The sequence below is a fragment of the Mixophyes fleayi genome, chromosome 5 (assembly GCF_038048845.1).
Source record: "Mixophyes fleayi isolate aMixFle1 chromosome 5, aMixFle1.hap1, whole genome shotgun sequence".
Taxonomy (NCBI): domain Eukaryota; kingdom Metazoa; phylum Chordata; class Amphibia; order Anura; family Limnodynastidae; genus Mixophyes; species Mixophyes fleayi.
Window position 1 is genome coordinate 94,065,071 of NC_134406.1, and position 15,210 is coordinate 94,080,280.

Below are 15,210 nucleotides of genomic sequence, written 5' to 3' on the forward strand. Positions count from 1 at the left end.
TGTGTGCTTTAGCTGCTGCACCAAAGCCTCCAGATAAAAATAAGGCAAACATGGCTCTAGTTCTTGATGAATTACCAAGGCGACAGTCCTAATCCGAGGTTTATTTATTTATAAATATTTTTTTTTTTTTTTTAACATTACCCAAAATGTATTTAGTTATACTAGAACATCTAATGTGGCATAACAAAGTCTAACACAGCTCCTTACAAGTGTGAGAGCATTGCTGCTAAAGCTTTTGGAAATCAAAATCAGAGAAAAGGATTGAACGGTAGAGATTAAACATAGATAAAGCACAGGGTAGTATTCACTAAATAAATATAGGAATGGAGCCAGTAAATGTACCCAAAACAACTTTTTTTTTTTCACAAGAGTACATAACATTAAAGGAAAAATAAGCCTAAAATATATGTGGTTTTATATAAAAAAAAGTTAATAAAACTCAAATATATGCATAAAGGTTTCAGGAACTTGTCAGAATTCCAGATATCTGCCATGACCTTTGCCCATAGTAAATGAATACTTAATATAGACACCAGGGGGTATATTTACTAAACTTTTTGAAACAGTGGAGATGTTGGCTATAGCAACCAATCAGATTCTAGCTGTCATTTTGTAGACTGTACTAAATAAATGATAACTAGAATCGGATTGGTGCAACATTTCCACTATTTCAAACCCGCAGTTTATTAAATATAACCCCAGGATTCTTAGCAAAAAATCAACCAAGCTATTGCAAACAAAACACAAACATGTGTTGGATCAATTTTGTGCTAATCCTGTTAAACTAGTTGGAGTATTACTTCTATAAAATTACTGAGCACTAAGAAAATACTGGAGATATAACTTGGTTTTCTCATCATACCTAATAACCATTCATCAGACATGTTTATAGTGTATGTTAAGGTGTACTTGCAGTAAAAATCTATGTTATATAGAATGTGAATTTAATCTTAACATTTTTTCTCTTTACACCAAAAACCAAACACAATGTTGTATATCTGAGTTTAGCTAAAGACACTATATAATATATGTATATGAAATATAATGTACAGCTCCAAGGTAAAAATCAACCAATACGGAAAATGTGCTTACTAATTTGCCACAGAAAAACTTATTAGAAAGCCCAATGTTTTTGTTCAATGTGATAAAACACTAGATAAACAGTGTTTTATAGAATTAAACTACAGTATGATGAATAATGCAATGATAAGGTATGCCAGTTGCTGAAGGCAATGAAATAAAAAAACATTTAGAAGTATATTGTCAGTGTACAAATGAGTATCTTCTGCAAGGAACTTGAATCTACAAAATGACTAATATCATGTGAACAATTTAGCTTATCCTGTTCTCATTGTCACCAAACCTGATCACAACACACCAAGATATCAAACATTTGGTGTAAAATCCCCTTTGGTGTCTCTTTACTGGTTAAAAGCATTACTGAATAGACACTACAAGAATGTAGTACATTACTCACGATTGAAGAAACAACTGCCTCTCGTCAGCAATAAATGTAAGCAGTTTTATGTTTGTCTCCTATTTTTCAGTAACAACATTTTCAAGAAGATTAATAGGATGGTCTGGGTCTGATGTACCAAACACTTCAAAAATAATAGGAATGCCATGCAATTTAACACTTTTTGCAGATAAGAGGCCAATAGGGTTTTGCAAAACAGCACTGTAATTGTCTGCTATTTCCACCCTACCGAAAAGCATGGAAGTTACATGACCTCCACATTACAGAATTAACCTGCAGGGAAGTATTTTGCCGCCATAGCACTTCAATGTGTAACCCTTTCCAGGAATACAGTATAGAAACATGTTAAGTGCAAATTGGCATCATCATAAACACAGCTCCGAATAGTGTATGCAAGTATACATATGTACAAGGGTTTTTTGGCCCGTGTGCAAATTGCTTTTCATTTGTCACGTGGTAGCAAACGGATATTGAAAAAGAAAACAATTATTCATTTTGCCATCCATAGTATGTGTGCGTGTGTGCGTGTGTCTTTATATAAAAAAACCACACAGTACGGATGACAAAAAAAAAAACAGTCTACAATGGCTATTTACTAATGTCTGTGCATGCAGTCCGTAGGGTTTAGGGTCACTATCTCAAAATCAGTTTGCTCTTGCTTGCCTCATGTCAAAAACGATATTGATCAGAAACAGACTAAAATGTCTGTATGCTTAGTTTTAAACCTTATTTTATATGCATTGAATTAGCACATTTTGCAAATGGCATACATTCTAAAATCAATACATTTTCAATTGTTATCTGAAAACCTATGTTCCCTATGTCGCCGTGGCATATTATTTCCTAATCATAATGGAAACTAATTGGGAATCCACTTTTGGAAACCATAGCCCCATTCTCTGTGTGACAGTTTAGGAGAGGAACCCGCCACTGGGATTTCCTCATCACTGGTGAAGAGCTGTCAGACTACGCTAATTGACAACCAGGGGACAATCAGCTTTGAGGAGTCATTAGAACTCTTTACAGCCAACCAAGAGGAGGTAAGAATTATTATTTTAATTTTACAAAAGTCAAGCCTGTGATAGAGTGAGGAGTGTGTACTGTGGGATAGGCTAAAGCTTTACCTAGGGCGCAAAGACACCTTGCACCGGACCTGTCAGGGGGAAGAGGGTACTGGGAGGCTGAAGCTTAAGAGTGTAGAATGTCCCAATATAGACTTCTAGTTCTTTATTTTACTAGCACTAAAACCTATTACGCATCGACTGCAAAAGCCCTAAGTGGACTTGGCAATTGATTAGAGTGTCTCTAGGTAGATGTCAGCAACAATGGTTTAGTTTGCATGCTACAATCACTTTCTTTATAAGGCCCAAACAGCTGTCGGATGGACAATTAGGAAACAGAAAATGAAATCTATTTTAGTACACTTTGCACCCAAAGGAACAGAGTGGCATTGACATAATTTGTTGAGTTTCTTACTCATATTTTTGTGATGGTAGGTATCACCTTTAACACCAGATAAATAAACAGCCTACAGAACAGGCTATACTAATTGATCATTTAGAAACTGCCTGTGTTCTCTTCTGTGAACCCCCCCCCCCCCCCCCCCCAAAAAAAAGAGTAAAGTACAATGTATTATTGTGTAACTTTCTTATCATTATCAGTTTATATAGCTAAAAATAATGGAAAATCACTCGCCTAAGTATTCATGTTTTTATTAGGGTTAAAATATTGTAGATCGAAAAAGGTATTGTGGACTAGTAAACTGTATTATGCACAGTTGCTCTACTTACTCTACCAACCACACTAAATGGCCATCATGTGATGCAGATTCTTGTCTTGAGCAATGGTCAAACGGATCTATCCATCTATGTGAGTGGACAACTGGACAAGGAACCAGATCTGACCACATATGGGCTTGACATTTGAACAGCAGTATCTATTAGATTTGGCTACTCATTTTCAAGATCACATATATTATCAGATGTGATCATTGTCTATTCACATTTATCTTATGTTCTTACTGATTTCTTATAGAGCCCCAATCTCAGTGTCGATTCTAATAAACATTTTTTTTGGCCTATATATACTGGCATTTTCAGTAAACAGTGTCTGAAACAGTCAATATGGGTACCTTAACATTGTGTTTCATGTGACTTTGTATCTGAAAATCTGCTGTATGAGTGCTTGTCTTTAGGAAGTAAAAAGCTGTGTGTCACTGCTTGGGTAATTGGATTGTTGAAATCTGCAAATATTTTTCGGAAATAAACCCAGCTGGAATCGGTAGGAAAAAAAGATAACCACAGTATAAAAGTTCCACATAAAGGTATACTCTCTTAAAAAATGCAAATGAGTGATAAGAAAGTAACTACTGGTGATGCGGCAATGAGAAACTAGAAGATAAAAAGAGCAAGGAAACAAATGTATAAAACATCACACAATAAGAAAAGAGGACTACAGCACCGATCACAGTTAGGCAGACTTGACAGCAGAGATTTGTCTTACTGTACTTGCAATAATTGCTACAAGATGAAGATTAAGAAAAGAGAACATGACTTCCTTAAAGCTGAGGCAGTTCGATTTCAAACAAGAATTATTATTCTGTTTTGGCCTACAGATAAGTAGATGTACATGATCATGTTACTTTAATTAATTGTCCTAGTTCAACATTTGCTGCAGTGTGATTTATCTTTGTTCTAAAATATTGACAGGAATAAAAGGTGTGCAGATGATACATCTTGCATTAATTCGGGTTATTTATTGCTGTGTACAGAAAGCAGCACATGTTGGTCATTGCAGTGGCTGCTATTTCTACACTCTACAACAACTGTACGGCTGGTGGAAACTGGTATAGACTGTGAGGAGATCAAAATCAAACAGCAAATCATCTGTTGGAGATCACAGAGAAGCATTCTGCATTCCTTTTGCATCTCCTGGAAGGCAGCAATCTGCTTCTCCGGATGGCGGTGGCAAGACAGCAAGGTAACTTTACTTGTCAGGGGTGTCTTGGTTCCTTGTAATCGGTTATAAGGTGCTGGTGAAAGGATGCTGGTTGCTGAGCACAACTTACTAGTGAAAGAATGCTGAGTAATGTTCAGGGACATGGATGCCACATTAGATTGTTATCAAGTGTTCATTATTATGGTGGTTATTATGTAAAGGAGGCTTAGTATAATTAAAAATGGTTTGGATAATCTAAACGCAAAGCGGACAATCCATTTCAGTCACTGCATTCTTTTTTTATTTTTAATACATGCCCTGTATCTTTACATTATAGATGGACCCATAAGCTTGGGTACTAGTGCATTATTCCTTAAAAACCATTGAGCAGGTTCACGTAATATTTCTTAGCACTTGAATATATTTGTGATATGATGAGACTTTTGTCCATCATTGTTCAATTCAATGACTGAAGTTACATATATTCTATGGTATTCCTAAACATTTTTTTTTTACCTAAGATTCGATAAAACATTAAAATAGAAACAATTACAGCGTAAAAGTCATGAACGCCGCATGATAGGATTCAGAACAATGCCACTTCAGCATCTCTTCAGGTACATGGTCAATTACAAGCACTTATACCCACTGCTATTAATAGGTACCGGAGTACAGATGGAACTCAGGAACAATTACCACATTCACCGAGAGCTACAACTTACTACAGGCTTATGCCAAGGCCCCAGAGACTTCATTAAAAACTTCCCTACTTACTCAGCATTTGAGCACAAACATGTCACATAAGTGGGAATGATGAACCTTTAAATCATTAGATGAAAATCACAGCTTCCTAGTTTACATAGCAGGTTCCTGTTCAGAGGCTGTTTGAATTAATATTACATTCACTTCTAGATGTAATTTGCATAATACTTTCTCAAATACCTAATTAACATGCACATTTTAGAGCAAGCTGATTAAAACTGAAATATTGCTACTTCTGCAACAGTAAATGTGTATGCTCAAATCCAAAGCTATGTTATGCTAGTGATATTTAGCATAAAAAATATGAAAAATTACCATCTGTATTTGAAATGAAAATCAACAATCCTATTCATTAGATACCCTAGTGTAAACACAAGGTACAGAATAATTGCAATGTAAAAAATTTGAGAACACAAAAGTAAGAAATTACCTAATGTTATTAAATTCCACTTACTACCAACTAACATTAGCATACATAGGCAAATGCTGACATTTTAATTAAAAGAAACCCCACATAGGGAGACATTCACCAAATATGCAGACTTCATATTGTACTTCATACATATTACACACACCGATTAGTTACAACCACTTGCCTAATATTGTGCAGTCCCCCCTTATGACGCAAAAACAGCTCTGACTCATTGAGGCATGGACTCTACTAGACCTCTGAAGGTGTCCGGGGGTATCTGGCACCAAGAAGTTAGCAGCAGATCCTTTAAGTCCTGTAAGTTGCGTGATGGGGCCTCCATGACTCGTACTTATTTTTTGATCACATCCCACCCCACAGATGCTTGATCGGATTGAGATCTGGGGAATTGGAGGCCAAGTCAACACCTTGAACTCTTTGCCATGTTTCTCAAACCATTCCTGAAATTTTTATCAGTGTGCTAGGGCACATTATCCTGCTGAAAGAGGCCACTGGCATCAGGAAATAACGTTGTCATGAAGTACTTGGTCTGCAACAATATTTTGGTAGGTGGTACGTGTCAAAGTAGCATCCATAAGTATTCCAGGACACAAAGTAGGACATTGCCCAGAGCATCACATTCCCTCCGCTGGCTTGCCTTCTTCCCATAGTTCATCCTGGTGCAATCTCTTTTCCTGGTAAACAATGCACATGCACCTGGCCATCCACATGATGTAACAGAAAACGTTTTTCATCAGAAAAGGCCACCTCCTTCCCTATTGTCCCATGGTGCTCATGTGTCCATTGTAGGTGCTTATGGCGATTAATAGGGGTCAGCGTGGGCACTCTGACCGGTCTGCGGCTATGTAGCAAGCTGTGATGCACGTGCGTTTGGACACCTTTCTATCATAGCCAGCATTAACTTTTCAGCAATTTGTGCTACAGTAGCTTTTCTGTGGGATTGGACCAGATGTGCTACTTTTCACTCCTGACGTCAATGAGCCTTGGGCGCCCTTGATCCTGTCACCAGTTCGCAAGTTGTCCTTCATTGGACCACATTTGGTATGTACTAACTAATGCATACTGGGAACACCCCACAAGACCTTTTGGAGATGCTCTGACCCAGTCGTCTAGCAATCACAAATTGGCCCTTGTCAAAGTTGCTCAGATCCTTACGTTTGGCCAGTTTTCCTGTTTCCAAAAAAGTAACGTAGAAGAGATTTAAAAAAAGTTGTGTTTCTTTCCTGTTCACTTAAATTATAAAAGTTAACCCAAAAACATCATTTAAATGTATTTTCTCACCTCTATTTAAAATCAAAATCCTAGAGTCTGCAGCATAGAATCTCATTATGCACTGTTCTTTTCTTTCCCTTACTCGAATGATGAATATACAGTAAATAATATGTAGAGACGACAGTCACAAGCTTTCAATAATTTGGGGGTTATTTGCAGCCCCTAGCTCATATCGTTGGTAGTAATTAATTGGGCTGCAAGAAAGCCGACAACAGCGCAACGTAAAAATTCTGATTATTATAAGGCCAACAAGGAGGAAATAGGGACTTGCCATATAGCAGACATATAACATTCTCACTCCACGATTAATTGCCGGCAGATCTCAATTGCGACTTTCTAAAATGTCTCCAGCTTAAATGACGTCAGTTACAATGGCCAGAGTGGGTTTGCCACTTTAAAACTGGCTTTAATGTGAATGAACAGATTACAGAGTGATATGACTACCACCTTAATGATAAAAGTGGCAGCAATTAAGAGGATAAGTTGAATATTCGCTGAAAGGTACATAAAAAGCAGACATGAACAGTGATACTTATTAGCAATATGCCAGGGATAGTGATGATAACTTTGGCTGCTAACATTGCAGACCAATTTCCCAATTTCTAGGAGCAATCATAGGCTTTTGGGAATTTTTTGTCTTTAATATTGCCCGACAACACTTGCCATGTTCTGTGCGTTATAAATCCTAGGGTCTCACTTATAACTTAAGCACCAGTTCTGAGCTGTCACACATGGTTTCTTGCCCCTATACTTATGACATGTGCTTTGCGCTCTCTTTATGCATTTCTGGGGAGGAGTGCAATTTAAAACACACTCTGAGCAATACAGTAGAAACCATTAAATGGACACATGTAATAAAAACAGTACTGATCTCCGCTCACTCATGATTAACTTGAACCATAAAAGAGGCTATACCAATCAGTGTTTTAGGAGAGCTTAATGTAATGAAATTGGCGATTCTACAGTGGCAGTGCGCTGGACTTGATGGGACATTAAAAATTTTGAAGAAAGAACCTATTTACAATATCCTACCTCCATGCAAGCCCAGATACACTTCTAGCTTTCGGAGTCACTTCCAAAGTCTGCCCATCCATTGAGAATCATAACTGCCCTTATATGCAATTGTATTTGATATACTGAATTATTAGTTAAAAGTGTATCATAATGTAAATAAAAAAAAAAAAAAATCACTAAAACAACTAATTGGGCCTCATTTAATAACCAGAAAAAGAGTGTCTCAGGGCATTTCTATATGCTTCTTTTAACTTACTCTCAAACACATTATGGTTTTTGGAACTGCCAATGAAAATCAACTTTTTTGGCACTGTTGGCAGGAGATGGCTGGCAAATTTTATCCCGGGTGGGGGCAAGACTCGACTCAATAGCCTATTAGGAACATTTATTGGAAAAAAAAAAATACAGGTGGCTCAGTGACCCAGCCCAAGGTAGCCCACTATGGGACTAGCCCAGCCGGCCCCTGACTGTCGGTGTGGCTAAATGTGCGCAAGGACATCAACGTCATCCTGCCTGCTGTCATTTTAACACCACCACTTCATTAATTGAAAGCTTTCATTTTTTCTATTAAAATACTGCCCATTTTCACCTCAATTATATTGTAAAGTAAATTATGAGAGTGAGGCAATAGCAGGACAGTCTTTGTTAAATGTGTCACTATCGTGCAGTTGAATGTCTTTAGCACATTAATCACAATGCACCAAAAATGCACTCCTAAAATGCACCTGGAAAATTATTTCCATAGTTACATGTACAACAGAAGGCAGAAACTATAATCATCTATGCTTTCCCAAAGCTATATTGGCATGTACAAGCTCTTTTTAAAGTACTAAAGTGTCTGATGGATCTGTCAACTGATCCAGTTTGTTTAGAATACTACTCTCTTTACATAATAGGGGAGGGGAGTATAAAGAGCCGCAAAGCAAAATTAAAAAACTTATCTGAATATTTTATTTTTTTAACAGAGTATAATGTACTGCAGTGCACTGAGCACCATGGTACAGAATGTATTGCCCAAAGATAGCATGGACATTCCACTCAATTCTCAGACATGGTGCCTCATTTTCTGCAACAAACTGCAAAACAGCAACTGTTCTGATTTTCAAGAAATCTTCCCAGTGACTGCCAGAAATCGGGATTAACACATTTGACTCACTAGTATTGTGTCATTAGAAATGGGGGATGAAAAGATAGAAAGACAGATAAATGGATTAGCTGCTGTGCCTTGCGTTGGAGCAATAATGTACCTTTACTTTACCCGTTATTCACCTACATGATTTTGAACCCACAAGGGGTACAGTGTGTGCCAGAGTGGGGCAAATGGCTGCATCTGGGCCAACCAGTCAGTTGATGAGGCAAAAAGAGTTAAAACCATTAAACTGGTTTCTCTACAGTTGGTGAATTGCTTTTGTTGATATACTAAAGATAGACAAAATGTGCAAGGATGAAAGTCCTGTGTTGCATATTTTAAGATTACTGGATAGGAAACACATTTTAGCTCTTATTTTAAATAAAAGGAATCTCTATTAAAGTTATTTTTTCATCTTAAATGGTCAGTAAAACAAAACAAGGGCATACATAAGAGTTTATCATGTTGCATTTGTGGATCATTTAAAAGAAAAGAAAAAAAAAGAAAAGATCAGGACTTAGAGAAAGTCCAGAGAATCCATAAGAACTTTGTTAATTGGTTGTGTGTGGATATAGAGAAAATCAGAAAGGCCTTTGATCCTGTGCAGAAAAAAGTGGAACGTGTTGACAACGTTCCTGATTACAGAATTGGAGCTATTAGGGTGAGACACTCCTGGCGATTACTTTCTGAGCGTTCCAACTAAGGATCCTCCTGACTATTGGATCCATCAGTAAGGACACTCTGGTATAACATTGGATGCAGCTGCTTTGAGAAGCAACTCCACCCTGGAACCAACATCTGACTGCTGAGTGTAAACAGGAATCGAAGAACTTACAGTGTTAATGATACACAGACGCTGCAACTTACTATACCACCATCGATCTGTTTGTCCAGTGGACATGAGTACATACATCTATCTCAATTTCATAGAATGTATAGACAGTCCTCGCTATTGTGTATCTGTTTCTTTCCTCCTATTTCCTACCATCACCGACGGAGAGGACCTAACACAGACTGGACGTCTGTCTGCTTACCTTTAATCAGACCACCACCACTATTTTATCATGCTGGCATCAACTTTTGTGTTTTTGTGAGTAAAATATTTGCTGTTTTTAATTATTAAATTTCTAGTGTGATTTACTTCATCATTGTTGCATCTCATTTCTCCACCCATGTTATACTAATGCAATAGCATCACTGTTGAGGATAACTAAGAAGCCTGCCAACTCAGGAGAGTATACTAGGAACACAATCACAGTTATATGACCTGATACAAAGTGGACAATTGCGTAGGAGCACCATCCAGTTTGCTATGTACACCATTACATGCCTTTTCCAGTCTGATCAAGGTGAGTGTACACTATGATGTTTCTAGTACCAAATAGTGTGATGTACTTCACCACTGCTTTACTCTTCTCCTCCCCCATGTATGTGATTGCATGAACACCCCATCAAACCATCTCTGAGAGAACATCCACTAACACGGGAAAACCCACAACAAGCACAATTGCTGCCAGCCAAGGACATATAAACCTAAGTGCAAAATCTGTAATCCTTTGTGTCCATCTAGTTGTACGTACATCACAATTTACTCCTGTGTTTACTTTCTACATATTGGCCATGAGGATACAACACTGATTAACTCGGAAGGAGTATGTAAGCTCATACGAACAGGGCCTTCTTACCTTCTGTCTCTAAACAAGTTATACTACTCCAACATTACTGTACTTGCTATGACTGCAGTTATTGGAGTCTTGGTTATACTCGTTTTGTTCTGTGCTCTTGTACCCTATATAGCCTTCTGTTTGTATTTTGAACAGTGCTGTGGCACCATATAAATAAAGGATAGCAACACGGTGGCTTAGTGGTTAGCACTTTTGCCTTACAGAACTGGGGTCATGAGTTCAATTTACCACCATGGCCTTATCTGCGAGGAGTTTGTATGTTCTCCCCGTGTTTACATGGGTTTCCACCGAGTGCTCCGGTTTCCTTCCACACTTCAAAAACATACTGGTAGGTTAATTGGCTGCTAACAAATTGACCCTAGTCTTTGTGTGTGTTAGGCAATTTAGATTGTAAGCCCCAATGGGGCAGGAACTGATGTGAGTGAGTTCTCAGTACAGCGCTGCAGAATTAGTGGCGCTATATAAATAAATGGTGATGGTGATGATGATGATATTATTACTACTACCGGTACTAATAGGATACATCAAGTTTAAAATTTGGGACATACACTACACAAGAATCAGGACTCCCACAGGACATTCACTGGGCATTTCATCACCGTTTTGATCACTCTGGGACATTAATTTTACATCCCTATATGTTGATGTTCATTTAGAGTAGAGTTAGTCCATATTCTTCCACCTTAGGTTGACATTATAGTGATCACAGTGCTTGAGTACATTGTATACTATACACATCAACCTTTACTTATTTAAGAGCTTAGACACCTCTTCTCTCAAGCTGCTCTCACTGTAGTTTACCACCACCCCAGCCAGAATATATTAAGGGCGGATACCACCCCCCCCCCCCCCCCCCTTCTTTATCATGTTTAATTCCTTTCAATTTTGAAAAAGTATTTCTGTTTTGTGTCTTCACATCAGACAGTGGGCCTGGTTCATTGAGGAAAGTAAAGCAAAAAAGGAGTAACTTTGCACCTTTGCAAAACCATGTTGCATGGGAGGGAGGGGGGGTAAATTTAAAATGTGATGGCAGATTAATAGTTGGGGTAGGGCATGTCCTAGATCAACTTTACATTTCAGTTTAATCATAAAGCTATTAAGTATTTGTGTGCTACATGAAAAAATAGCCAGTATTTAACTTATGTGCAAAATAATAAACTAATATGCACCCCTTGCACTGTAACATGGTGTGTCCAGGAAAAAAAACGTACTCATTTTATTTGCCTTACTTTCCTTAATGAATCAGGCCCAGTGAGTTTGGTTAATATTGGCATCATCAGTAAATGATCAACTACATCATATTTGTCAGGAGTAGTGGTTTGATTGACATGGGATTAAGCAAATTAATATAGCTTATGAACTATTAAACGGTTTATGTCACACAAACAATGTTGGGTAGCAACTATTTTAGGAAAATTGCATGCAACTACAATGCAGTTCATCACGTGACTTATGGGGGAACTCAGCTGCTAGAATTCTATTGCAAGCAACATGCAACACAACATTACTGTGTGTGAATAGTTTATATTTGTTGCACAAAACACGGCTAACCAACAAAATTGCACATAGCTGCAACTTTATCAGAGTGTCCGACAGTTTATGTATAGCAATCCCATTAGAGAACACAGTTGACAAAATCATGCCACTAGTCTGATGCAATTTGTTGTGTTTTAAAAAATTACTAGTATATCCTAGCTCTTAAAAATATTTATCCAGAGCTGGCAGAACATGGTAAGCCCACTAAGGGGGCTTCACTGTGAATGCGCAAACTCCAGCAGAGGGATCGATGGAAATGCATGTATGTCACATTACAAAATTAAAGCAACTTCTCCAAGTTTCGAATGCTTTAAAGTCTTTGATTACATGTGGAAGCCAGAAGATATAAAGTTCCTTGATCTTGAAGCCACACTGGCATTTAAATGGTAAAGACAGAAAAGTAAAAGAATGACACTCACGTAGCTCTCCCACTTTGAGAATTTCACAAAGCATCTTGGTAAGTTCGATACTACTACGACCAAAAGGACATTCATGCTTGTCTTCCCGACTACTGTTTTCCAGGACAATCTGAAATCAAAATGGTTGCAATAAATACAATTAGTTAACATTAAACTACACCAAAAGATTAAACTGTACAGACTAAACAGTATATTAGACAACTGTGGAGAGGAGTGAAAGAACAGTCTGAATATGCAATTGGGCCATGTTGCTCTCTCCATCATTTGACAAGGTGGACTATGGGATTCTATAGAGCCTGAAGAATTTCTGTGGACTGGATGGCACAGTCCATAGTTGGTCCAAATCATTCATTACAGGCAGATCACAGACCGTGTCTTCAGGAGTAAACTCATCTGCACCAATGTCTTTGCGAGTTCCACAGGGATCAATCCCATCTCCCATGCTATTTGCTCTATACATGCTATCACTGGGTGAAATAAACAAACACCATGGCCTGGATTACCACAGCTATGCAGATAACACTCAACTAGAATTGTCCTTTGCTCCGGGAACCAAGAACCCAATATCAAATTTCAATGGCTGTCTAGCTTTGTCTAGTGTGTGTGTGTGTGTGTGTGTGTGTGTGTGTGTGTGTGTGTGTGTGTGTGTGTGTGTACACATCTAAACTGTAAGCTCCAATAGAGCAGTGACTGATGCGAGTGACAAATATCCTCTGTACAGCTCTGCGGAATTAATGACGCTATATAAATAAATGAAGATGATGATGATGATGATGATAGATAGTTCTAAATTCTAAACGTGGATGAGTGCCAGTAGGCTGAGATTGAATCCTGCTAAAACAGATTTTTATGATAGAAGCTCACTGTCAAATGGCAAGACTGCAGCCATGTCTACCAAATGGGCTTAAGCTTGGGGGTTCTGAATTGCCAAAGTCTGATCATATAAAGAATCTTGGTGTTCTCCTTGTTTGTGGCTTAAATATGAGAGATCAGCCCAGATCAAATCTTCAGTCTTTCATCTGAGGAACACAGCACCAAGCATCTGATTCTCCCAGAAGATCTTTCTACATTCATACATGCATTTGTTCCATCACACTTGGACTACGACAATGCACTCCACCCTCGGTCTCCCAGAATGGCACCACTTCAGCTGGTGCAAAATGCAGCTGCAAGGCTGTTAACTATACAGTCCCATTAAAGCCACATAATACCTGATCTCCATTTCCTTTACTGGCAGTTGTTTCAAGCTTATTGACATGTAAAGCCCTATATAATCTGGGACCTGAATACTTGAAGCAACTACTGATTCCCTATACTACATATGGGGCCTGAGCTTTTAACTTTACGGCTTCTACTCTGTGGAACTCGATGCCTCACAGTCCGAGAGACCACATCTCCAGAAATCTTCACAAACAGACTCAATATTTACCTGTTATTATCCACTTCTTCGTTCATAATACACAATGCTTAACGCTCTTTTCTGTATTCTGATAATCTTTCAAATGTTTATCTTGTAACATGCATTTTTATGCTGCAAATGTACAATGCTTTGAGTCCGATAGCGAAATAAGCGCAATAGAAATAAGAGTGTTATTATTAAAAGGTTAAAATATGATTTTAAAGTGGGTGAAAATAAAATGAAAGGGTCGCTTTTTAATATTAAAAGATGCAATATCAAACATTGGAACATTTGCTACAAAGATAATCATTGGAACATTTGCGGCTATCACCTGACACTGCCACTGTTAAAGCTGTATAAGGTTAACCAGTAAAGAATTCATGCTTTTTGTTATTATTTAGTACACTTATGTTAGCAAGTATCACATGTATGCATATAAGCTTCCTCCACTGTTGATACATGATATGCATGAAGTTCACCTATGTGGTGGTGACGGAAGGTTGGATTTGGTTGGTTCACCTTAATATCGGTGGTGATGCTGATACATTCTGCTCCTCGTATGGAGTGCCTTTACTATGCATATATACACACATTTTAAGTTCTGAATTTCATTGGATATATTGGGTCTCTCTTCTGGTCTTATTTTGGACTAATTTCTAAAAATTGATCTGTGGGGCACATTTATATAGCTGTCACTGCACATAAAAGTCTCTCTCCTCTGGACACATTTGATTTCTGTTTGTTCCCAGCTGAATATGCCTTGTCTATTACTATGAGCAAGCTCATTAGTGGTCACATGATGGTAATTAGAGGACTTCGACTGTAAGCTCCATCATAAAAACCAAGTTCCATTTCATCAGAAGCCAATAAATCTACATGTATGTTTTTGGACTCCGGGAAGACACAAGACCACCCAGAGAAAACGGGGAGAACATACAAATGTGAAGTAGGTCTATAGTTATTAAGTCGGTACTGACCTACTTCCCTTTTCCCCCTCTACTTTTTTTCTGTACGCTTCCCAATGAACTCCAATAAAAATAATTCAAATAATAAAAAATAACCGTATATAACAAATAAACACAGTATCAGATAAACATAGCAATCATTAAAGGTTGCAGGTTGAATTAAACATGGCAATAAAGATTTTTAG

The 15,210-nt window shown here is 37.9% G+C and overlaps 1 protein-coding gene across 2 annotated transcripts in view; it reads right to left on the bottom strand.

The window, feature by feature from the left end:
- ELMO1 (engulfment and cell motility 1) overlaps positions 1 to 15,210 on the bottom strand; it is a 292,489-nt gene that overhangs the window by 143,326 nt on the left and 133,953 nt on the right. For both annotated transcript variants that reach the window (XM_075212563.1, XM_075212564.1), the window contains one exon: positions 12,662 to 12,770. In XM_075212563.1, the coding sequence (XP_075068664.1) occupies positions 12,662 to 12,770 (109 nt within the window). The remainder of the gene's footprint in view (positions 1 to 12,661; positions 12,771 to 15,210) is intronic.